Genomic DNA, 25,798 nt, shown 5'->3' with positions numbered 1-25,798 from the left:
AAACTTGCCGAGTTTATGCACATTTGTTTTTCGAATGTGTAATTGTATTTCTAGTACAATATGTGGCTTTTAAAATGTCAGACATTTCACTTGCCTTTTAGGGACCAAGATTTTTACTAAACTGGGAGAGTTACAAAGTAAATCAGCGTATCACATGTCAGCAGCACTCGAGTTCACACGGCCACGCCTGCTTGGCGCCCAAACAAAGACGATGGGCTATGGTGGGCTAAGGTCCGGGAAGCGCTGGCTGCCCCTCGAATTTACCAGCAGCATCTCGGTCCCCTCACAAGAAACACTACACTACGTAAACACGAACTTTGAGCCTTGAGCACGGTCGCCCAGGCGCTGTTGCCATGAGGCTTGGATCGAAGAACATTCAAAAAGAACAAAAGTGAGGTTGCCAGCTGAGAACGCATAGCAATGCATAGCTGGAGAAGAGAGAGAAGAGAGAGAGGCGAGACAGCAGGGGCATGGACGGGTGTCCCACGTAGTGGAAGGAGCTCCAGCACGGAATCCCGTTTTCTTCTTTCACATGTAACCCTGCCGATTTACTGGTAACTTCAGTTGAATACAGTTTTCTTCTTTAAATCGAACCTTGCCTTAAATACATCATTTGGTCACCGCTGACACACATTAACGTGGAATGAGAAATGTATGCAATAAAACAAGAACGGGTGTTTCTAAACCCATCTGAATAAAATTTATGGGATGCTGAACATTCACAAGCAAAAATCCCAGCCTGACATCAACCCAATCCTACCCAAAAATCTTGCTCCCTAAAGGCGCACAAAATGTTTGATATTTTGAAAACTAAATATTGTACTAGAACAATAACTGTGCACTTGAAATCAGCACGTCAGCAAGTTTCATCAAAATCGATCACATATTTTCGAAAGCCTAGAAAGGCATCTGTAACTAATGCAACAATTTTATGTGAAAAGTAGCAATGATGACCCTCCATTGATATTCATGCGGTGCCAGTGTGGTTGCTACCCTGATGAAGACAAATCCACTTGTCTAAATATTAGCTGCAGTGACATTCCGTTTGTTCTTTCAATGTTAGGTTGTTTTTTTGTTTTTGGTACACTCAAGCCTCGTTATAACAAAGTCACATCTGCCACGAAAATAACTTCGTTATATCCGAAAATTCGTTATAAACGTTTATATGTAACACTGTAGCTATGACAAGACTATTCCTCATTTAGTTCGTTATAACCGATAATTCATATCCGTGTTCGTATATCGAGGTTTGAGTGAGACAGAACGTGCCAATACAGTCAAACTCACTATTTTAATCTGTAAGCATTCTCTGGTTACATTCAGTTACAACCTAATAAAAATTTAAGCTCCGCTCACAAAACTGCGACATGCCTGTCCACCTGTGAAAGTCAGTTGTGCTCGCTGGTTTCCACTGAAACCATAAGTACTTTTTCTCAGCTAATGTAAATACTGTGCACATTAAGAGTTAAAAGGTTCGTCATCATTACACAGAACATTATGTTTCGCCGAGCAGCGATGTCAGAATCCCTGACGAAATTTACCAGAACGTTCGAGTTTCTGACCTAAAGCCAGAGACACAAACGTGTGCTTGTTTGGGAAAGTCAACTACCTGAAACATTCGAGAAGTGAAACACTTGAGAGAAGAAACACTCGTCATGAAAATGAGAAAGTGCTATTCAATGGAGCATTTATGCAAATTATCCGTGGAAGGGACAGTGATGGCTGTGGGCGGAGCTCACATTTTTTCTTAGGTTGTAACCGAGTATTTTTCTCCAGGAAAAAGTGTGTGATGCGTGTGTAACAATTAAATCTGCGAGAGCATATCTCGGCATACCCCTTCCACAACTGGTGGAGAGCAATGAACAGTGAGTGGTGTCCTGGGGAATTATAACAGTGAAGAAAGAGAGCAGCTTCGCTTGCTCTCTCATGATTGGCCAGATTCATGCTTGCGTCGTCGAAACGGGGATTCGAACCAATTACGCGAGGGCAAGCAAACCGCTTCACACTGTAATAAGAAAGTGCCCCCGGTCTACCACATTCTTTCGCGTACTTCTGCGTCTGGTTAGCACTGGTCAGTGTTGGCTAAATATTGGCTTATCTCGGGTAGAGACGGCTTTAGGATGGTGAGTATTAGCTAAATGACGGCTAACGTCGGCTAGTTCTTAGTGATGTCACCTAGTTTTGGCTAAAGATATTAATGTCTGCAAGTGTAGCCATATGTTGGTTAAATAATGGCATTACAAGTAATGCTTACGCAGGACATACAATTCCCCAGTCCATTTTATTTTTATTTTTAGCATCCCGTTAAAGGGACACTAAAGGCAAACAACATTTTATGTCAGAGTGAAAGGTCAATGCTTGAGAATGTCTAAAACATCAATATTACGCACAGCACTTTAGTAATTGAGAAATTAAGGTAAATGTAGGACAAGATTTGCACCTCCAGTGGGACATTCAGGAATAAGCCGGTGACGTAGTAGGCCCTCAGTACAATAATATTAAGTACTCAAACTACCCATGATAAAAAAAAAAACATTTGAGTGCACTACAAGACGAAATAAAATGCAACTCGTGCATTTCAGTTGGATTCGTGAAAGGACTTCTTGCCGTTACCCTTGAGAATGACGTAGCTGGTCCAAAAGTTCAATTTTCACTGAGCTTGCGTTGCTATGCTCCGCAGCGCCGGCTATCGCTCAGTATAGGAAGGGCACGGCAAATGCTACATCGCAAGCCCAATCCAGGAGATGGGCGGTTTGAATAGCGCCAACGGTATGCGGACCAGTAAAATGTGATTTTCTTTCAAACTGAGCATTTTCTTGGCATAAAACAAGCACCACGATGCTTCTAGAGTGTTATTTCAACAATCTGCGTAAACTCAGTGTTTGCCTTTAGTGTCTCTTTACGGTGCACTAACAGTTCCTAGTTCTCAGCTGACACGAATCTGCCAAAGCACATACGCCAGCCACACGAAATATTAGTAGGGCGCCTTGACAGAAGAGCAGCCAGATATGTGTGCCATTTGAGGTGAGATGTTTCCCAAGCAACATGCAGTCATGCTCTGGTGAGGCAGGGGAAGGGGAAGGCATGTTGGGAGAGAGAGAGAGAGTGAGCCCAATACCTGAACAGGAGAGGAGGAGGAGGCTTGGAGAAGGAGGAGAGAGGAGCAGCACAGTGAGAGGCATACGTGCTGCCACAGCGCACCACGGGGGCACGTGGCGGGATAGGCGGCGGAGGCGTCTCCCTACCCTCCGTTCGTCGAGGCTCCCAGGCGGCTCCTCGTACAGGGGCACCACAGCCTCCGGAGACTCTGCGAATTAGGGTTGGGCAAGGTGCACAGCTTGAACTTTAAGTAAAGATGTTTACTCAGGCTTACTGGTACAAAGAGTGTAAAAGTTAGCATTTAACGCAGGAATTTGGCCAATTTGGTGGTAACTGAACTCGTACATGTTAACAAGCGCAAAGCAACAATCACACAAGGAAAAGACAGCCCGTCCTGTTTATATTTTTCTTCTTTGAGTGACTGTTGCTTTGCGCTTGTTAAGACGTATAAGTTCAAAGGTTGGTAGGGTAGTGCAAAAATAAACAAATATAGGAAAAATGGGGGCAAGCGAAGCTTGGCGTGTTCATGCTTGATGTCAGGCACGTAGCGAGAATTTTCTATCCAAGGCGAGGGGTGGCAAGGTCTAATTGTTCGAAAGAAAGTCTTCGCATGGCAAAAAGAAAAAAAAGTTGCCCGAGGATATAGAAGGCTGGACGAATTTCAAGAGGGGGTCCCCCCCCCCCCCATTCTTGCCTACCTGATGTACTACTTTTCTTTTTTAGATGCGAAGTATCTTAAGGCCGAGCTCAATCCGGTGGTGTGCGGCATGACCACCCTTACTGCGCATGCGCATACCCTCTCCACACACCTCCTCTCCACTCACCCTCTCCCATACCCCTCCCCCTTTCCACTCTTCCTCTGAAATGCGGGCTAGACATGCCGAAATTCTCTCCTGCGCAATGCCGCGATGAGCTCGAGCGCATGCGCCTCCCCTCCCCTTCTCTCTCCTACGCTGCCCCCCTCTCGCCCGCCTGTCGACCGCGTTCCCCGCTCGCCCTGTGAGAATTAACGGCCAGGCTAGATGGAAGATACGACGCGCGTAGCGTCCCTCTTCGCGTTCCACGACACGAGGTCGGTAGCATGCCCAACGAACGCCAACGGAACGCGATCGTGCAAATGCTCCGGCTTCGCATCGCCTCATGGTCCCCTTTAGCGGGAGATGGTGTAATTTTTCCTTTCTTTCTTTCATTCTTTCTATTGCATTGTGCAATGCTCCCTCCTAACTGTTTCCTTGCTCCATGCCAGGAATTGGACCTTCACCCACATGTTCAAAAGGACAACACTTCAGTTGCCACAGGCAACTACGACGACCATGTGTTCATATGCAGGCAACAAGGAAATGTGGCAACATGAAATGACAAGTGGCCTCGGTAAAAAGATCAGATTACAGCATCAGGAATGGCTGATCGCCAACAAGCCCACGATCAAGATAGCATCAATTACTGGAAAACAGCTTATAGAAATACGCATGTGACCGGTGCACCTTTGAGGTGCCTCATTTCTGTACGCTCACCCGGGCAGGGTTTTTCGTGTATGCGTACTAAATCCAGGGAGCTATAGAAGCTTCGCTTAAAAATGCAAGCAAGAAGGCACACAGGACAGCACTTATGTGCAGTCCTACCAAGATGCACTACCCGTTTTTGTGCTGCCCCGCCAATATGTTCAATTAATACCAACTTGCCCAAATGTCAATTCTGGTGCAAAAGTGGGACAGGGATTGAAAAGTGCCTTTGCGCAGAGTCTTGACATTGCACTTATCCCTTCAAGATGCCTAAGCAAAGTATTGGTTTGAACTAGTTGGTGTGACTTACGTCAGGAAAGAACAAAACGTCCCAAAACAGACATTAATATACGTCAGTTGATAGTCAGCACATGTACAGTCACACATACGTTTCTATTCCTACACCTGCTTTGCACAGTTTACCCTTCCCTGAAGTATGACTCAAAGAGCTTTCTTTTTTAGATGAAAGTTGCAATCTATGACAGCAATGCCACTACATGCAACATGGCAAACACTGCAGACAATGATACAAGGGATACCAGGACTGATACACTATCACCTAATATTTGTTTGTGCTAGCACAGTGCGTAAGGCAGAGCATACACATACACAATAAAAACAAAGCACTATACATAGGCTTATAACTCTCAAACATCACAAGGTTTGACACAGAACTTGTAAAATTATATAAAAAGCATAGCCTGTAAATTTTTCAGAAAACGATGGCAATTCACTGGGTGTAAAAACGGCAACAGGCACATTCAGAGGCCCAGATGCAAGCGAAGGCAGCATTAAGGTTAGTTGTGAATGTTCGACAGCAAATGCATGCTTTTAAATATGTTTCTAGTTGACAGGGTGCAGTTCTGTCACTGTACCAGAAATAAACGTACAAAGTACGAGCAGTGTTTGCCAATGGTCCATTTTTGTGATCAAAAACAAGTTTATAAGCTGCTTCTCTGACTGCCAGTGCAAAGATGAGGATAGGTCGGAACAGAAAAATTGTGAACAAGCGCAAGTTTAATGCTGTAGCAAGGTGCTTTTATGAGCAGACGTTGCATACGCTAACTTTATAAGCAAGAACCCAGCAACTTACAGTTTTCCGTAATGTCTCTTCTTCAATTGCAGACCTGTTTGTCCATACAACCATACAGTTGGCTTCTGTTCATGACTAATGCACCTTTACCAACATTTTCCTACTGGTCAGAGCACAGTCACGGTTAAAAACTTTGGCCCGTATAGTAGCGTTCATAACCAGGTAATTCACCCACGCTATAACCATGCTACATTCAATTTTACAATGTTGCAAGAGTATGCTATGCACCCTGTGGAATTCCAGAATGGAGCCAAACTGAAGAAAATAAACGCGCCGAGAGGAGTGGTATAGTAGCTACAGTAAAGAGGAGTACTAGCACTAGCACAAACCATTCACACCCACACAGCAATCTTGAACTGTTGCTGTTGAAAGCTTTTCAACCTTGCTGATGATCTATTAGTGCAGAAACCAAAGAGAACTGTAAAAAAATGGGTCAAGCACGGACTGTTGTGTTTGTCCCTTCCCCCCTTCTTGTCCAGTTTGTCGCACCGAAGGAGTTTGCACATAATTGAACATGTCAAGCTTTTGGTGCTATTCTGCCCCATACTGTGTCCTTATTCAACAGTGTATTGTAGCGTTGGTACCTGTGAACACTGGTGTCATGGGAGAGACCATGATGACTCGTGTGCACAGATGACACTGCGTCAGACAGCTGACCCTGCAGCATCACCTTTGGTCCACATTTACAACCTGCATGAGACGAAAGCACATTGCATGCTTTACTATACTCCGTTTCATGCATCAGGTGCAATGCTACGGAAGCTGGTGAGACTTCTTGCAGATGCATTCGCACCAAGAAGCAGTTCAATGATTTTACCACCCGTAATGAGAATTTTCTTTACGTTTTTACACTGTAATAAATGAAGATGTTTTGTACCTTAGAAATAAACAAACCCCATTATTTATATGGTTGTCAACAGGTTGTTCTGGATTGCTCAGCATCTCTTTGTTTTCGTATTGTGGCCTCCGCGATTAGTTCCGGTAGCGTGCAGCCGGAGCCAATTGCGGAGGTCACATTTACAACGACCAAATCCAAGCGCGAGATGCAAGGACTTGCACATTTTGCTGACCAAATGTCTTACGCAGCTCCCACAGTGTAGCACCTGATGTATGAAATGGAGTTTACAGAGCAGGGCTAACACCTGTGATAAACAATGTAGTCACAGTTGCTGGCTTAAACGTGTGAGAAGTAATGCCAACTCAAACCCGAAAATCTAAATTTTCCTTAGAATACTAAATATGGATTTATTACTCTAACTGTTTTGATTGTTTATGAAAATAACACAGAGAAATTGTTCTACAGGTATGGTGTGAACAGGCACTCCTCTGTAATTAATATACTGACGAATATGATGCCTTTGTATAATTATGTACAACCCATGTGAAATGCTTTGACTCTATAATTACACCCTCCTACAATAATTCCTAGATACATAGGTTACCAGTGTAAATAAAACAAATAAAATAGTCACAGCTAGAATGATTTTCATCAAAAGCATAAATATTCGTGAAATATTAACCTACTGGCTGCTTATTGGGCTTTTTTCGTGAACTACACCTTCCACATGATGACTCAGCCCGTAATGAAAAAAGGCTCTTCACTTTTAGGCATGACATGCATGTATAAGGCCAGAACTCTACCTGCAAATTAGGTTAATGTGGACGACTTCCCTACAGAGCCAGGGAACATTATGGAAACATGCGTACTAGCGCAGCATTCTGTACAAGCTAGTGCTACACTTCACTTGTAATGTTACATTAAAAGTTGTCAGATAAAAAGTTGTCACATGAGAGGTTTTAATGTAACAGAGAGGTTGAGGGGAGAATGCAGCTGCTGCCACAAAGCACAGATGTAGCGGCGCCTATTTTTCAACACAAGTAACGCAATGGCAAGTTCAATGACAGCAGCACTGTGTGACTAACAAGGCAAAGTGTTTTTACGACATCACCTGAGATAAACACTGACGTTTGTGAATACCAGGTTAATATTATCCTTCCGACGTTGGTGCTGCTGTGATGTCAGTCAACTCAGCAATTTAAACTTGTTGTTGACACAATAATAATAATAATTTCAGGGGTTTTATATGCCAAAACCACAATATAATTACGAGGCATGCCTATGTGGAGGGCTCAGGAAGACTGTGGCCACCTGGGAAGCATTTTGCCTCCATTGAAATGCGATGTTGCTGACACAAGTGTGCAGAGGCAAGTTCAATGGTTGAATGAGTAACCCGAGGCAAAGTGCTTGGATGTTGTCACCCGAGGTAAACACTGATGTTTGCAACGCCCGATTAATATTATCCTTTCGGTACATTAGTGCTGCTGTGGTGTCAGTAAAGGTTGTAACTGAAGCTTGTTGTTGAGGCAAAGTATGCAGCGGCTAGTTTTATAAGGTTCAATGACAGCAGCATTGATTGACTACCAAGGATAAAATATTTGTATGCTATAACATGATATGTCATTCAAGATGTCATCCAAGATAAACACCGACGTTTACAACACCTTCTTAATATCACCCCTTTGGTAAATCAGTGCTGCTGTGGTGTAAGTAAAGGTTGCGGTTTAAGCTTGTTGAGGCAAGCATGCAGTGGCTAGTTTTAATCGGTTCAATGGCAGCAGCACTGAATGACTACCAATGTAAAATATTCGTACGCTGCGATATCAGACAAGCACCGGAGTTTACAAACATTAGCCTTTTCGAGCTGATATTGTAGTGTCAATCAAGGTTGTAATTTGAGCTTGTTCAACAGATCTACCTAGTGTAGTGCAACTAGCAATTAGAACTGCTGGTGCGCCTGATTCTTCATCTGTGTGCGCTTGTTGCGATACACTCAACAGTGCGGTGATTTTAGCTTACATTTGATCCTTGCGACCTTCGCAGCAACATGCCTTCTTCGAGCATTACAACAGCGACACAAGCAGCCTTGAAAGAAGCGCCGCGACACAGTTTCAGCTTGAAAACTTCTGGAGTAATCCTCTGCAAGGACAAATGATGGCAGGGCGAAAGATGTGCCCTTACACTTAGAGCACGGTATTGCGTTCACCGATCGTGTGATCTGCTTCCCGAGGTAACGACGAACCACGCTCTAACGCACAGCACAACAATCTGCGAAAGAATGCGTCGGCAGGATCGGCAATCGTTTCGATATTTAACGTGAGAAGGGGGCCCATACATTTCAACTGACAGCGCGGGTGTTATATCCGAGTAAGTTGAGAAGTTGAAAAGGAAAAAAAAAAAGGTGCGACGGACGTGCCGTTGCTGCGAAGTTATGCATCAAATGTGTGACGCACGAGTGACCGCGACCATTCCAGCGGCGACGGAAGCGCTTGACCGCTGGCTGCACAACACGACAGAGGCCTTTTCAAGCAGCAGCCTGCTGCGAGCAGGATACACGCAATATTTTTGTGCCGCAGCACGATGGCATGGTACCTATACGGGATCACTGCAGCACCTGAGCGGTGCAGAACGCACGAGCCGTAGGTATCCGGCGACAAAAAGCGGACGGGACGTTTTCACACGTTTCGACTTGCTGGTGCGGTGGCAAGCAGTCAAAGTACGACTTTACGGCGGCAACAATAACATCGTGACAAGCAAATAACAAAAAAAAAAAAACTCACCTATAGATCGTGATTCATGGTCCTCCACGATTGATTCGTTAGCGCTTCCGACATTTCTACGCGCTGAAACTTGCGCTTGCACTCGAAAAACGAGAAGTTTTGGCTTGTCGAAAACGCCCGCACTGCCACCGTAACCGCGAAACTGACCGTCTCAAAACGATCAATAAGGGTTTCGACGAGTACACAGTAAACACTCGCTACTGAAACACCGACCCAGTTGTGCGAGAACGGCCTAAACGCACTTGCAACAGTCGCCTCTCTACCTACTGCCCTCACCTATTTTAAGTTCTCGTGTTCGCGGTGTGAAAGAAATGCGTCACGCGATGCCATAGTGACGTCATGAGGCTGACACGTAACTCGGTGGACGACTGTGTTCGATTCATTTTTACACACTGCCCCAGGACTGCATGTGACGCTGAATACGTGACGCTCATTGGCTGAAAGCATCTGCTCGACTCGAACGTTCGACGTAAACTCAACGCCCAGAGCACCGTGCCCAGAGTTATCTTATGGACCCAACAAGCGTGAACAGCTACACACGAATAATGAACTCAATGTACATTTAAAAGCCTCATGATTTGCAGTGTGCAAAAGCGTGGCGTTTTGTTGCTGCGAGTGCAGTGTGCTCGCTGAGCTGGAAGTAACACGGTAGCACTAGTAGCACTGGTAGCACACTTTCGACGGGGACAAATGGGCTGAGTGAGCTGTCGTGCGAGGCTCTGCACTCGCAAATCTTATTAAAAAAGAAAGTGCAATAGAGTTAACAGGTGCAATGCCCAAGTACTACGAACCTCGTTCATACGTTTTGAACAAAAGGCGGGAGAAACGCGTACTATCCATGAAAACGTACAATCTGACATCGCGCGATTTCACTTGATAATGGTATCGCGAACGTTTTAACCGGGAAAGCGCACGTAACGGAAAAGTATCAACGAGATTCTACGGCCCTAGATGCTGGAAGTGTGACATGGGTGATGACTCCATAGCATTGCACTTCTTCATGCTTCTTTTTCTGTTCTTTTGAAACGCATAGCAGTTCATCGTGGAATGCAGCAGGACCTACGCTTGTGGATTGCTTCAACATAAACAACCTAAACGAACATATTGGAAATAACTACTGGTGTTTGCTTCGCCGTTGAAATCCCAACGTGCCGCACTGGATGAGTGAACGAATCTCAAAGGCCATGCTTTTGCGTGCTGCAGATGGCAGGACCAAATCACAGGAAAAAAAAAAAAAGATATAAGTATATATCAGGAAGAGATAATCAGGTCGCTGTAGACTTCAATCATTGTTTTTTGGTTGCCACCTCATATCGAAAAAGACACAGCAATAATCATGACGCTAATAATAAAAGAAATCCCTAACAAATTCGAAATACGTCATAGCCGCCATGTTTTCAGCAAGTGTTTGTATTTTGTTCATTTTGGATATTTCCGCGGTTCTCGAAGTAACGTACTTGGCCATGTAGCAGGCTCGAGGCCGGTTTATTCTGTAAAGTATCACTTTATTACTAACCGGGTCCCTTGTTTGACGTTAATCTAGAATGTAGGAGCCACAGAGTCAGCCGTAAGCAACGTCTATCTGCGATTAGCCAGTCGTAGTTCACGCCAAGAGGGCGAAGTATCGTCTTTGGCATTGTTGTGAAGTGCAGTTTGCACGCCACTCTCCACGCTTGAAGAAGTCATCGCGCACGTGGAAGCGCTACAGATTATGTAGAACAGTAGGGATCTTTCTATGCGTAAGTAATATTGATATCTAGGTCAAGCGGGAACTCTTCGGCGCCAGCATCCGGCGCCAATACCAATCTTGAAACAATCGTGCTCTCAATCGAGATCTCCGTGGTTATCTGTGCATCAAATCGTTACAACACTTTAAGGTTCTCTTCATTTATGAAATGTCTGTGTCTTTCAAGTGCACTGCACTGCTCTTGATCTGCTAGGCTTGCTAGTCAGTCGCATTTCACTGTCGCGCTGCTTTGTTTCGCAGAGAACTTGGACCTGATGACTACCAGGAGACGTTGCAGCGCGGTCATGTTCCCTTGGACAGCTGGAGGCGTGATGGTACTTGCAGTGTTGCGGTTGTGCTCAAGGGATGAAAGAATCGACGGTGTGTGACTGTTGCCACTTGCACAAGTGTCGGGAAGTCTTCAAACTGTCAGCGAGTGTTTGTGCAAATATAGTGGGTGACTTGCTTCCTGAAAAAAGAACATCGCTGTGAGGCAAGACTGGTTGACAGACATGGATCAGCCTGAAACACTGGTTGCAACCGGCGGACAAACGGGGTGAATACGAATTCGGAGTCATCACATTCCGTATAACATCACTGAAGGATTCGCCAGTGGTGTGATGACAAGATTGTGAACTTGGAGACTGATTGTCCTGTGTGTTGTGTTCCGCAAAAGTCAACGCACGGTAGCTTTTGCGACTACACGGAGAAAAACAAAGCCAGCTGGGGAGCCGTTTACCGTTGAGGAACCCGCGCCTGTGTTTACCACACGTTCAGATAGTTGTCATTTCAGCATCTCGAAGTGGAAAAGGTCACCACATTGCAGCTGAAAGGCACTCCTATTAGTGCCTACGTCACGAAATACCAGTGGTGCGTCAACTGGTGCACTGCCGAAGCTGAGGGTTCTACCGAGGCCAATCCCAGAGCAACAGAGCTCTGGAGGAACTGTATTTGTCATGGACAGTACAAGTGGAGCTCACAGTATGAATTCAGCTTTGTCCTGGGCTGCTTCAGCCAGTGCGAGCACACGTGCATTACCCACGCCTCAGACGACTGCTTTGGGCCAGAACGAGTCGAACTTCGGCTCGCATCTTCCCGCGTCGTTGAGAACATGGGGCGAACTTCACGTTCGTAGGCCCCCTTCCGCTGCATATGGCAGCAGTCACGTAATATCAAGAAACGTGACAAACAGCAGCAACGTTTTGATAAGGGACAAAGCTGTGATGCCATACGCACAGAACAGTAGCGGTGCTTCGCCGAGTAGCACCACGACAGTGTCTGGCGAGTCTGAGACCGCACGCAGAGACAGGCAGATGGCACTACTGCATTCAAACCTCAAGGACAGTGTTCTCAAGTCCAGTTCAGTGCCCTCTATGACAGATGGACATACCATACATTCTGTTACAGAGAAACTGCAGCCATGCGTGCCAGCCTCATTGAGTCCTGACACTACAGCTAGCAATGACGCTCAACTTGTGATGTGTGAGTGCGATTTTGGACCGGTCGACCAAGGGACCTTGGAAAGGCACATCATGACCGCCCACGTAAAGCCGTTTAGTCATAGCTGTGAACTCTGTGACAGAAAATTTCTTACGCGAAAAGAACTGAGGGATCACGTTACCTGCCACATACGCACATATACGGCTGCAGAACAGGAAGGTCCGCGTGGCTTACAGCAGGACAGCGAGAACACCAGCTTCGTGCAGGAATGCGATTCGTTAAGTGGAGTTAACGAAGGCAAGTCGCCTAGGAGCACTGCTGGTGAGGATGGCAGAGCGTGCGAAAAACAACACCTAGGTGACAGCGCAACTGAAATGGGGTACCACTGGCGATTAAGGCCAGATCTAGTGGGCTCAGATGGCTTGCTTGCTTTCTATAAGTGCACAGTTGGACAGTGCCGCTTTACGACCAATCGCACAAGTGATTTCTCTAACCACCTCACGTCACACCGGGTGAGAGAATTGGGAGAGCTCGTTTGCATCTATTGCGGTGAAAAGTTTGATGCCATCTCCGTCCTTGTGCAACACATGGAAGGTGCTCACAGGCATATGGTTTTCCAGTGCGGGAATTGTCTCTACCGGGCCGTACTGCCCATTCACGTCCAGCTGCACCATCAGTGGTCACACCCTGGGCTGGAGCTGCTGCTTCTTGTGTGCACTAATCCCACAAGGCATACTGCACATGCTGACATTCCTACGCAGCGTGTCAGCCTGACACATTACTGGTGTAGTGTTCCAAACTGCAACTTTAAGAGCTTTAACCCCGATGTGTTCGAGTTGCACCTTGGTTCTACCCATCCGAAGGCTAAGGAGTACATCTGTTCTATTTGTGATACGCCTGCAGGTAGCCCACAGCAATTGGTTCAGCACCATTGCATCGATCACGGCATGGACGTGGTGCAGTGCGGCATCTGTCACCATTCGGAGCCCACATGTGAGAGAATGCTGAAGCACCTTTGCAACCACCACCCAGACAGTCCCCTGGGACTCATCTGTCGCACTAACCAGCAAGTCGAAAAGTTTGAAAAGTGCGTGCAGTCGTTCCAAGGATCGGAAGAACGGCCCGCAAGTGGGGCCAGCTCATCACCGGAACTCTCGAATCTTGCTGTCAGCTCGTCCGCCGCTCTTCCAGATGTGTCGTCGACACGTCAGTTGTCACCCCTCGCCCCTGCTGTGAAAACCTGCCCTTTCTGCACGAACCATGTTGTGACTCTGGCCGAACTTGCAAACCACTGTGTAGCGGCACACCAGATTAGTCTCCGAATTTCGGAGACTTTGGAGCTAATGTTGAAGAAGCACTATGCGTCCACTGCCAAGGAAAGGAGTCTCTCCTGCCCTTTTTGCAGCGCGACATTCCTGAACAAAGATGCGCTTCAGGAGCACATATACTACGAGTTTCACTACATGCCGATCCAGTGCGAAGCGTGTAGTTATTCGACCACCAACAAGGTTCACTTGAAGGAGCACTTTTCGTCTAGCCACGCTGGAAAGTTCCCCACTTTCAAAACTTGCGAAAACGATGACTTCGAGTCGTGGGTGACGAACTTCGTATCCCAACAAGAAGCTCATTGCGTCGTTATCGAGAGGCCATATCAGTGCATCCAGTGTCCGGCGCGATTCCAAAGCACCGATGTACTGAAGACTTCATCTGTACACTCACTTGAAGTACTACCCGTACCACTGTTCCATATGCGACGAGTGTTTCGTCAGCCAAGAAGAAGTCGAAGAGCACCAGCGCAAGACGCACAATGTCGCGGGACAGTACTCGACGAAGCAAGTCAGGTTCGAGACCAAGGAGATGAAGATTGACGGTTTCATCGACGTGGCTATAAAGATACTGCAGCAACTTTTAGACAGTTCACCTTCGCAGCAGTGTCTGTGGAAGGGATGCGCGTACGAATCTTCAGCGCAGAGTGAACGCAGTGCTCACATGAAGGTGCATGTTGGACAGCGTAACACATGCACCAGATGCCAGTTCACCTCATACAGTGCCGACGTCATTGCATGGCATGGCAAGGAGCAGCATAGTCCCGTCTCCAGCAGCACCGAGGCTCCTTCGTGCAGTGACGTACAGCCGGTGCCAAAAAACAACTCGCGCTTGTTTGCCTGTGGTTTGTGTAATTACAGGGGACCCAACTCGATGAGCATTCGCGAGCATTCCAAGATTGCGCATCCCGGAAAGGCTGCCAAGTTGGTCGTTCCCAAACGGAAAGACCTCTACAGCCCAGCTGTAAAAAGCGTGGAGCAGCCTGGAAGATCGAAGGAAGAGGATGGGGAAGAGCGACTGTCCATCTCTCTGGCACGTCCCCAGAAGGACACCACGCGTCTGAGTCGGTGGTCACTGAATAAACAGAAGTGTGCATGCAACCAGTGCAAGTTCCAGGCGTCGTCCGAGCATCTGCTGCACATTCACAAGTCCAACTTTCACGGAGATGGCCAGAGCCTCGATGCAAGCTCGGACGCCGTTGCCAACGCCATGTCCAATGCCTTGAGTTTGGCCACTCGCCAGTACTCCGCGCCAGCTTCTGGCGCTTCCCACAGGTCATCTCATTCCGCTTGCCAGCTCGACACTTCAATGCCCGGTTTGCCACAGTCATACCACATCTACCAGTGCCGCAAGTGCTCTGCGCAGTTCCAGTCAGAGACGAGCTTTTTCAACCACCTGCTTGTGAAGCATCACGCGTACGCCGTGTGCGATACCTGTGGTTGTGGCCTGATGAACAATGCTCAGGCCATTAATCATGCTAAGAAGCACCTACCCTCGGGAGGCACTTTCACGGTACTCAGAAGGAAACAGCTCACTAACTCGCCAATGAGGAAATTAAACAGGGACATTCCTACCACTAAACAGTTGTCACAAAATGCCAGTGACGTTTATGTGGTGGCACCGTGGGCTCCCGACATGCGAGTACCTCTGCAAGACTTTTCTCTTCAGCACAACCTCAATGCGCGTGTGCGCATAAAAGATTTTGGGAAGTGTCTTAACAACGAATTTTAATAAGAGCCTTTACTACGTCTCTTACTCGCATTACTGCAGTGTTTTTATGTGCGTTGGGGCGCGCCAGTTTAAGGTGTAATAATTCATCCCTGTATATTTGTTTATAGTTATTGGCTTATGTACTTTGTTGCATATGCATGCTGTCACCAAGCTGATGTAAAGCCAATTTTGTTACTGTATACATTTCTGTGTAATCTCGAATCTCGTGCAAAGCGTTAATAAACAGTTTTATGTGCTATGAGCTTTTCTGTGTGCTTCTGTTTCCTGTGGTGCATGTTGCCCACAAGCAGCGCTTAGCTTTGGAACAGTGCACCAGGCATACATGTGTGAATAATGTTAGTTCACATGTGCATTGTTGTAGCTTTATTACAGCGAAAGCTGTTATGAGGTCACAACAACAGCCGATTTTGGTGGCATAGTTGTCTGCCGATGTCCGTAACTGTTATGGAGCGCTACGAGAAGAAAGAGGGTTTGAGCAGGATTTGAACCAAGACATTCTTCGTGGCTGTCGAGTATTCCACCACAGAGACATGCCAGTGCTCGACGCTCCTTCGCAAAAAAGACCTTATACAGGCGTCATGTCGGGCAAGGAGTCACGTTGACAGACGTAATATAGCATGGCAGGAGTGTAAAATAACAGCACACATCACACAATGCGAATTGCGCAATGAGTGCGCCGTTTAACGCTTCCAACCCATTACAAAGGGCTCAGTTATAATTCTTCATCCTCATCAGCCACTGCACCAACAAAGTGCACAATGCCTTACAGATGTGTAGCTGGTGCCTTGCTTCTCCACAGATTGACGAATAATGGCATAATGGGTACTAACTTCCCTACTTCACAAAATTATGATTGTTTATGGTGTAGTGGACGCCTCACAACTGTATTTATTTAACGACTTGTCAGGGTGTGGATACTTCAATCTTGCCCCTACGGTAATGCATGAGAATTTCACCATACGCGACCATTCTGTCTTTTGCGTGACCGCACCAGGACTCTTACTTCCTCGTCCTCAGCCTGCCGGGCTCATCGGGAGGGTAGCTGCTCTGATGATGGGTCACCCATGGTCTGACCGCCACCCGAGGAAGGGGGGCTCTGGTAGGGCTAGTCTCCCGGCCCCCGCCTCCCTTGACCCCAGCAAGGACAAAAATAAAGTTTTGTCTCTCTCGCAACTGTATTTGCAGTAGTCGCCCCGAGAGAGTTTGCAACAGGCTCTAGAAAGGCCACTCCTCCAGCTTTTTCTGTGATTGTCCTGCGTTTTCCGTGCGGGCCTGGCTCTTTCTTTTATTACAGCAGAGCTGTTAAAGCTGAGCTTGAACGTAGTAGCTGACGTTTGCAGCATAGCGAAGCGGGTATGTGCCGCAGAAATTGGGAGAGACCACCCCACTACTCACCTCCAGTCCACTAAAAATTAGGGATGGGCCAATAGTGAATTTGAGGTTCGAAGTGAATCCGAAGCGAATAGTGATTTGATCGAATAATTTCGAATCGAATAGCTCGAATAGTATTTACCGCATATTATTAAGAAAAATGAGCATTTTTGTCATGACCCTTGCACAATATTTTTAAGGATTGGAACTAGGTATGAGTGAATGTCACTTTTTTGGTTTGAAATGAAGCAGCCTTGAATATTATCAAGATTTGAATAGCAGTAGGGTTATAAGTGGACGTTACAATTAAAAATTGCTGTACTTAGCGCATATAAGGCCATATAACACGTTCTTAAACTTAAAAAAATTAGTACATTTAACCTTGAAGTGTGGCTTTGCGGCAGTGCAGATTTCTCCTGGATGGGTTGTTTCAGGGCGCAGCAACCAGATGCTGCAGTGAAACCAGCCTTTACAGGGGGTCATGTGCGGTGAAATGTATACATATATTCGTTCATTTCGAATACTTCGAAATTTCGACTACTAATCTAAATTCGTATCGAAGCCAATTCGAATACTGTAACATTCGTTCGAATATTCGAAACGCCCGAATATTCGCCCATCCCTACTAAAAATGAAGAATAGTCATACCTAGCCTAGCGGCTATGTGCCAAGCAGCTCCTAGCATAGTGTCCATTTTCTTTGCGGTAGCAGACATAGTGCTTTCGATTCAGTTGAGCAATCATAGTAGGAGGCCTTTCACTCGTGCAAGTCTCTGACAAATGCTGCGTGCTCCTCGAAGCTCACAACTCCTGCATGTTGCTACCTTGCAATGGTAGTGATGGCAATACAGCCTAAAAACTGCATTATAACCATCCAAATATACTTCGCATTGCATAAATTTTATTGCATAAATGTTACTGAGTGAGCAGCTCATTAACCTTGCTCATAAGCTGTTTACAGGGTGTGTACAGTTCCTTGAATGCCTTGAAAACCTTCAAAATTGAAAAGTTATGTTTTTCAAGGCAGCATTAATGTCCTGGAATTAATATTCCCCCTTGAAGATCCTTGGATCTCATGAGTAATACCTCTAAAAGGGTTTCCAAGATTACCTTACTTGCTTTCTATGGTGGGTCAGCATGCTCTCAATTTTGGAAACAATACAAACGAACTCTGATGCATCACATCTGGAGATTACAACGTAGCTTGGCTTACTGGTAATTCATTATCGAAGGATTAAGGCACAGGTTGTACTCGGCACTGCACGACTATTCTTGCTGCCATTTGTCATGACAAAGAAAATTTGTGATTACTTAGTGCGAATAGGGCCCTTGCTTTATTTTCTGATACCCCTTGCTCATTTATCCATGCAAGTAGTAACTGCGGTAGTATCCATGCAAGTAGTAATGATGCAGGTAGTAATTGCAGTTATGTTTGGAGAAGCACTACCACTATCACTTCACTGCAGTTGACTTGGAGAGGCAGAGTGCCGACATCAAAAGTGGCAGTGAACATTAATTAATATTTACTGATGGCTAGTTGTTGATCCACGATATTTCTGAAGCAGTGCACAAAATACACATTTACGCACACATAAAGTAGACGGTGAACACAAGCACTGTAGTGTGAGTGTTTGTGTTGTGTCTTCTTTATGCATCTGTGAATGTGTCTTGTGGCTGCTTCTTCAATAGCAGGGAACATTTTTGATACATGGATTGGACAATGCTGTAACTTTGCGTGGGTTATTACTAGTGTTCTGCATAAACAATAGCTCTGTACACCCACGTTTGCCTCGCATCCCGTCGCGTTCGTTCTGGGACAGTTCGGCAATGGCCAAGCTATTACTGATGCCACCAGCTATGCTGTTTAATCAGCCTCTGCGATGTTATGTCATTTGAAGCTGCGCATAATTTTTTTTCAGCTCACTCTACCGAATAAAGTTCATTCTTGTTCCTCCTCACTTTCCTAGTTTTTCTCTTGGATCATCTTGTGATCAACACTTCATGCCGAAACCTTCGTCAATTCCGGTGCTTTTGTTCTTTTTCTGCCCTTTTGTCAAGCAAGCAATGCACGAAGCTGAAGTTCGTTTCTCTCGTGCCAATGTTTGTTTGTTCAAAAAGTAAAAAGGGGGAACTCGTGAACATCATCCAATACAAGAAAGTCCCAGTAAGCCCGGATCCCAACATATTTTTTGCAATTCCTTTGCTATTTGTAGAATTTTGGAAATGTGGCTACAGTAAAGATACGCTGCATGCGATGGCGCTCTGCACCCTTGGAAGAAGCTTTTAACGGAGTCTTGAAAACCCTTGAATTCTTCTCTGTGAAGCCTGGACAAACCTTGAACAGGAAGTAAGTTGGCGTGTATATCTAGGTTCAGCAAGGCATTGCTTCGGGCTAGTTGGTAATCCATAATTACGAGATTTATAGCGCGGAACTTCTACACAAGGGACAAAGGAACACGACGAGCACAAGCGCTAACTTAGCGCTTGTGCTCGTCTTAGAGCAACAAGTTAGCGCTTGTGCTTGTCGTGTTCCTTTGTCCCTTGTGTAGAAATTCCGCGCTATAAATCTCGTAATTAGGTTCAGCAGTCAGAAAAAGTGTAGCATGCTGATACTGCTTTCCATCTTTCCATGCCTGGCAATATTTTGTATTTAAACTATTTGCGCATAAAAGTTTGTGCAGATCTGCCAATGAGAGCCACACACACAACACACTAAAAATGTCACCGAGTCAGTACCCACGCCTTGCTTTATATTATGCAGTTTGCCAATTCTATTCATGGTAGCAAGCATTAGCAAGAACAGTCTATATCAGACTACTACAAAAGGCTGTTGTTGTGCTTCCAAGGGCCCAAATTTCTTGCACTGATGTTAACTGACCACCATATTCAGAAATGCAAGTGAACTTGAAGCGTTAACTTGAATGTGGCTTCAAGATAACGTATAAAAGAACGTTAGATGTGCACATGCCGAAAACACTCATTGTATTTCCTTGGGCTCGTTAACAACAGGTGTTACGATGCTGTCAGGCATTCAAGTTATGGCTTCAAGGTGAAGCTGCATTTCTAAATGCGGGGGTTAGAATAGCTAGTTGATAAGGTACACCAGTGACCTAGCCAGAGAGGGGGCTTGGGGCTGTTCAACCCCACATCCCCTTGAAATTTTTACATTTTGAAGGTATATCTTCGAAAAACCCCAAACTAAGTTTCTGGCTACGTCCCTGAGGTACAGTAAAGATGGCAAGACCACATTTACAGGTCTCGCCTACTTTCAGAAGTCAAGAAAACGAGCACAAGCATGCTAAATGGAAAAGATACTTTTATTTTTCATTGTAACTACATTGTACTTTACAACAGCTTGTGTAATGCAAGAGTATTGATGCGTGGGTGTCCGTACAGTTAACAATATGCAACAACTCTGCTTTCCTGTCATATTTTTCTTTTAAGTTTCGGCCTGACAAAAATACCATTCAAAACATTTTGCTTGATGGTACGATATATATGCGTCACATCATGTAGTCCATGCCATCTGTTAAGCTGCAGAAGTGAAATCACTCTGCTCGAAGCAAGGTAATAAGGTGTAAACAAAAAAATGCAAGTCCATGGAGAGACCAAATGACTTTTTGTCGGGCAGGTTTTATCCATGGCTGTGGATGAAACAAGGAGATGCGCAGCCATCTCCCTGTAACCGTTGGCGATGACAAAAACGAAGAAATGGAAAAACTGCCCGAGACAGTCTACGTGTACGACGCGAGAAACAAACAAACAAAAGATAAAGCCTACGTCAGCACACTGAAACACGGAAAAAAATTGTCGGGAATACGCACATGGATATTTATATTTATATCTCTGCTAGCCAACAAAAATGGCTCCTCGCTCTCACTAGACAGAAACTTTCGATGTACACTGCCGTATTTTTTTTGCTCGCGTTTTTCCTGAGAGGTGACACTCTACGGGAAGAGAAAAAAAGAAGTTGAGGGAAGCCGCGTAGCCTAACCGACCCGCTACTACATTCTGCACATAAAAACATATCAACACTAGAATCAGGTAAAACAATCGGGCCTGAAATGTTAACAACAATCTGCCGCCACAACATCGGGTGGCAGCCAACAAACTCTCTTTCTCTTCCGATGAATGGTGGGGTGGGGGGCTCGCAGCAGTTTCGAGAGAGAAAACAAAACAATACAAAGGTGTGGCTATGTACACAACAGTCTATAAGACAAAATATAACAGATGAGGGAAAAAAAAAACAAAACAAGGTTCTGAGGTCAGGTTCTCATCATAAAACACTCGCGTGCCTTCCGAAGAACATTCCACACCCCAAATTGCAAGACAATATCGCCCAGCCTTACTGTAACACCCGGGAGAGCTCCTTTAGCGAAGCTGTGCGGCATTAGCTGTGCAACAGCAACGCGGCAGTTTCGACAGATACTAACGTTACTGCGAGCCCAGGGTAAACGGCTCGGGAGCTTCGTGCGCGCTTGCACCGAGCCCCACAAGCTCACATCAAGGTACAGTAGACTACTGATAAGTCAAGCACTGCGTTGCACCAAGCGCTGCGCTTGATTTGCACTGTAGCGGTTTGAACGAGGCGTACGGATGCGAAACTGACGGATACGCGAAACCATATTGTCCTCATTGGTTTGCTCGGTTAAAGCTGAGAGAGGTCTGTGATGCGAGTGAAGCCAATCTCGCAGCGTAAACAATGTGCCAATGTCACTATTTCGCAAGTCCTGCGTGAATTCCAACACAAGAAAGAAAGTAATTAACTGCTCTGTTTTCTCTTTCATGCTTTGCACTTCGGGAAAGCAAACAGTTGCGAAGGATGCTTGCAATGCATCTCGCAAATGGTCACCACGAAACACAAACTCTGAAGCTTTTCACAAGCATGAGCACATTTGTCACAGGGATTGCAACTGCGCTGAGGCATGCCAGTTTTTTTAGAGCACTACGCAAACATTCATACAGAATAGAGCTTTATTATACATTATTTTTCCTTCTTCTAATCAACGACTTTAATAACATTTCCTGAAATAACAGCACATACAGCACTGCACTATTAACACGCTTGACGGAATGTGCAAAAGAATAATGCACACACTTTGCACCGAAAATTTTCAATGCGCTTCCGTTCTTGACAAAGAGTGAAGCGTGCATGAGCTTTGGGGTCGAGGCGGTACTCTGTTGCCTGGTGATCACAGTTAGTTGAGTTAACGGTAGTCTACTGCTGCGTCACATGAGAAAAGTGGCACAATCTTTTTCACAACGGGAACCGGTCCACCCACGTGACCGTCATGATTACGCCCGTTTTACATTCTCGTGACAGTCACTTCCCATCGGCGGACTAAAATGTCACAACTGGCATTGTATCCAAGGTCGTCGGCAGGTGTAGTGTTAGTTGTACGTGGTATAGCAATGCTTGCCAAATACTGAACCGCCCATGGCGGGAGCGTGCTGCGCCGACATTGTCACGTAACCGAACGGTGATGCACTTCCTTTATCGAGCGTGACTTACAGCCGCGTGACCGTCACGCGGGTGGACTGGTTCCAGCTGCAAAAGGAAAGATCGTCTCGAGAAAAATAGGCACGCGGCCGCGGCGTGCAAGTCTTGGACGTTTTGTGTGCGCTGAATCTGCGCAAGACCAGGCACTTTGGTTGAGTGTGCTCAACAGACGGTGCAGTCCTCAGAAATTTGTTTTACCCAAGATTTACGAGTACCGATAATCCACTCTTCCAAAAAGAAAAAAGAAAAAAAAAGACACGACTAGCAGCTGAGCAACAGGTCAGCGGTGACATGGCTACGGCGACTTCTACTATATAGTGAAATAACTTTTTTTTTCTGTTTCTATACAGTATGCTTAAAAGCTAGGCCTGAACAACACTAAATGTACGTCAGCAAGTGAAACCTTGATGGTACGGTCACACGTGCGGCTGCGGCTGTCGTCCGTCAGAGCCACGTTGTTGCATTTACAGGTAGTTCTGCCGAGTTTCGACAATTAGACTTTTGGGTATTTTTTTTTATGTGGCAACACTGTATTTGCAGCATCCTGCCACATTCAGCTTTAGCGCTAATATCCACGGTGAAGCGCAGAGAATAAGATTAGAATAAGATTGTCAAAAATGCACAGCGTTTTCAAAGTTTTACGTCGTTACCGATGAAAATAACGGTTGGCTATCCAAGCCAGCAAGCAGAAATGGCTGTAATACAATTAAATCTCTCAGCATTTGCACTGCTCCAGTGCACGTTCTCAGTACTTATTGAACAAGCAAGGAACAGCACACTACTGGAGCTTTCTTTTATTTCAGCCTCAGTCTTCGAGACTGCCAAGAATCGTTATAATTGAGGAATGAAGGAAACAAGAAGGCAACAATGCTGTACTCTTTCGCTGTGGGTGACACAAGCACGTTGACTGCCAAAGATAAGATCTCCAGAAACTGAATCCAAATGTGCCAGACATGTCATCGCAGCGTAAGTTACTGCGTACCTGGCATAGCTAACATACATGTACAATGCTGGCTATAGTTTATGTATCGTTAGATCCAGTAATCATTTAACGTTTTAAACTCTATCAAAATAGTGTTTGACTATGCAGAAATAAAATAGTGTTTGACTATGCAGAAATCTGCAGGTGGTCACTTTGACCACTGAGCACAGTTAAATGAGGTAAAAAGACTGGCCAATATCAATTAGCAAAACTTAATTTTTGAGGGAGTGTAACAATCCCATCTATAAAGCTAAATTGCATAAACCAGCTTGTTCAATGTCTTTCTGCTCTATCTTTAGACATCACTATGGCAGCACACTTGACAGCTTCAAAACAAGCACAATGTGAACAGTAAACAGTGCACTGTTCATGGGACTCGATATGCTGCTTGGCACAGCTGGATATGCTACAGCCACAGTTTACAAACAGCACATCACAAACTCTCAGAATTTGGAACATAACCTCACATTCCAGCCTACAAAGGGCTACAAGAGAAAGAGAAAAATATTTTTTATTGGAGCCTTGTAATTCGCTGCTGTTACATAATCACTGTGCTCGTAACATCCTTTGATGCAGCGCATCCATCGTACCACCAAGGTTTCACGCGATCAAAAGCAGCACTAATACGAAGCATCCAACATCATCTTTTTTTTTTCCTTGCACATGCATGCAAGCTACTGTCATGGCCTGGCCAACATTGAATGCAAAAGAAGCGAGGACACATTTGTTGTAAGCTGCATTTCTCGACATCTAATAAACGGTTCAACACTTTACAACTGGAATTTGACAAGTCGGGAGCGTCAGTTTTTAGCCTCGTAGCAAATGTATCCGCGACAACACTGGCAAGATGGCGTGGAAACACGAACTGCAGCTGTCGTATATCGGAGCAGCGCGCTCTTCTTCATCGAGAGCGTCGTTGCAGGTGTCGTCGAACAGCCGATTATGAGAACCACCTGACCACTCTTTTTTAAACATATGTGCCCACAGTGACCTCGTGAGATTTGTACTCTAGGATGAAGTGATACATGTGGCACGAAGAAAAAATAAACAAACGAACGAGGGGAAGGGAGAAACTCGGGGGGAAACGAAGGCCCGAAGAAAAACAAGCTATGTACAGGTGTTCGCTCGTGTAAGCCAATCGTATGTGGCTTACATAAAGCTCACAGCTTCGCGCTGTGCAGCTAAAGAGGAAAAGCTCAGCCCTAAAATCGAAGACAAAGACAGTAGTGAACGTAATCGAACATCAAAGAGAAAAAAAGACTCAAGATGAAAAGCAGCACCTTTTTTATACCAAGCAGACACGGGCGTCGCGTGACAGGTGAGGCTCGAATGAAGGTGAGAAGACAAAAGAGCGAGACGAAAAAAAGCCGAAAAGCGAAATGTCCACATGCCAAAGCTCTCTTTGATCCTGTGTCCCGAGGCACGCGGCCTCCCAATGTTGAAAACGGCATCTGCGAATGAGGTGCATTTTTGTCAGACGCGCGGAGGCAGTGGCAAAGAGTGTGTGGCAGTAGAATTATTTTGTCACTTTGCGAGACGGCCCGGCGGCCACTGCGATGGCGGCAGCGAGAGAGGAGAAAGCGAAGGTTCCTCCGAGTGGGATTGGATTACGCACACTTCGAGCTGCTGAATGAGGCGCTTCCGAATGTGGCGGAGCAATCCGAAAGAGCACTCCGCTGACGCGGCACGCTTGGGGGGGTGGTTCGCGGGAGTGCTCTTTGAGAACTCGGGAGAGAGCGACTCGCGTGCCCCGTCGAAGTGCGTCACAGAGAAAATGGAGGGCATGCGAGAGAGAGAGAAAAACGAAATGGGGCTGCCTGCCAGAAGACAGTGCACGCGGATGACGGACAACAAAGAACAAGACAAAACTGCGCAGGTGGCCAGCAAAACAGCAGCGCGACGTTTCTTGAAACGGAGGGCGCCGAGGAGTTGTTTGGTTCGCCGCCGTGAATTTGAAGAAGCGCCTCGTTTTTCGGAATGTGGGGGGCACTCTGCGACTCTCTCCGAATGCGCGGGCAATGCCGTTTTCCACGCGAGCGGCGTCTTCCCGATGACGGTGTTTTTGTTGCCTCAGTTGGCGAGGGCAAGATGCGAAGATGGATGCCTCTTCCCCCGGACTTCTGGGTGTCTTGAGACGGCGGTCGAGGGTCGAGCGGGAAGGAAGGTGGACAAGAGGGAAGGAAGGGAAGAAGGGAGGGAGCTGGGATGTGCGGGCCGCTTGCTCAGACGAGTGCAGGCACCGACTGGTCGAGGGCACTGAGCAAGTCCTCGCCAGTGAGCAGTTGCTGGATCGGGGCGTTGACCTCGGCATCCAGCTGACTCAGGTCCTGCAACGTTGGAATAGGCTCGTCCAGCAGGAGAGGAGCGGGACGTGGAGACGACGGCGGGCACCTCTGCGCAGAGCAAAAACA

The 25,798-nt window shown here is 46.1% G+C and overlaps 3 protein-coding genes across 4 annotated transcripts in view; 1 reads left to right on the top strand and 2 right to left on the bottom strand.

Moving 5' to 3' along the window:
- The window catches only part of LOC119373659 (protein sprint), a 42,678-nt gene extending 33,072 nt beyond the window's left edge, over positions 1 to 9,606 (bottom strand). For both annotated transcript variants that reach the window (XM_049410776.1, XM_049410777.1), the window contains exons 1-3: positions 9,313 to 9,606; positions 6,279 to 6,384; positions 3,246 to 3,307 (exon numbers count right to left, since the gene is read on the bottom strand). In XM_049410776.1, coding sequence (XP_049266733.1) covers positions 3,246 to 3,307; positions 6,279 to 6,309 — 93 coding nt within the window. In that variant the 5' untranslated portion in view covers positions 6,310 to 6,384; positions 9,313 to 9,606. The remainder of the gene's footprint in view (positions 1 to 3,245; positions 3,308 to 6,278; positions 6,385 to 9,312) is intronic.
- Positions 9,607 to 14,117: 4,511 nt separating this feature from the next.
- On the top strand, positions 14,118 to 15,776 carry LOC119374457 (uncharacterized). The gene has a single exon (XM_037644558.2). It carries the CDS (start codon positions 14,336 to 14,338, stop codon positions 15,533 to 15,535), a length of 1,200 nt encoding a protein of 399 aa, XP_037500486.1. The 5' UTR covers positions 14,118 to 14,335; the 3' UTR covers positions 15,536 to 15,776.
- Positions 15,777 to 20,204: 4,428 nt separating this feature from the next.
- LOC119373898 (hypoxia-inducible factor 1-alpha) overlaps positions 20,205 to 25,798 on the bottom strand; it is a 213,285-nt gene continuing 207,691 nt past the window's right edge. Inside the window, exon 15 of the mRNA XM_037643956.2 lies at positions 20,205 to 25,780. Within this exon, the coding sequence (XP_037499884.1) occupies positions 25,610 to 25,780 (171 nt within the window). The 3' untranslated portion in view covers positions 20,205 to 25,609. The remainder of the gene's footprint in view (positions 25,781 to 25,798) is intronic.

The sequence above is a fragment of the Rhipicephalus sanguineus genome, chromosome 11 (assembly GCF_013339695.2).
Source record: "Rhipicephalus sanguineus isolate Rsan-2018 chromosome 11, BIME_Rsan_1.4, whole genome shotgun sequence".
NCBI classification, from domain to species: Eukaryota; Metazoa; Arthropoda; class Arachnida; order Ixodida; family Ixodidae; genus Rhipicephalus; species Rhipicephalus sanguineus.
This window is presented reverse-complemented; position numbering and strand designations above follow the sequence as displayed.

What these genes read in the sequence shown, in the direction of transcription:
- LOC119374457 (XM_037644558.2), top strand. Translation starts at nt 14,336, where the DNA reads ATGAAGATTGACGGTTTCATCGACGTGGCTATAAAGATACTGCAGCAA.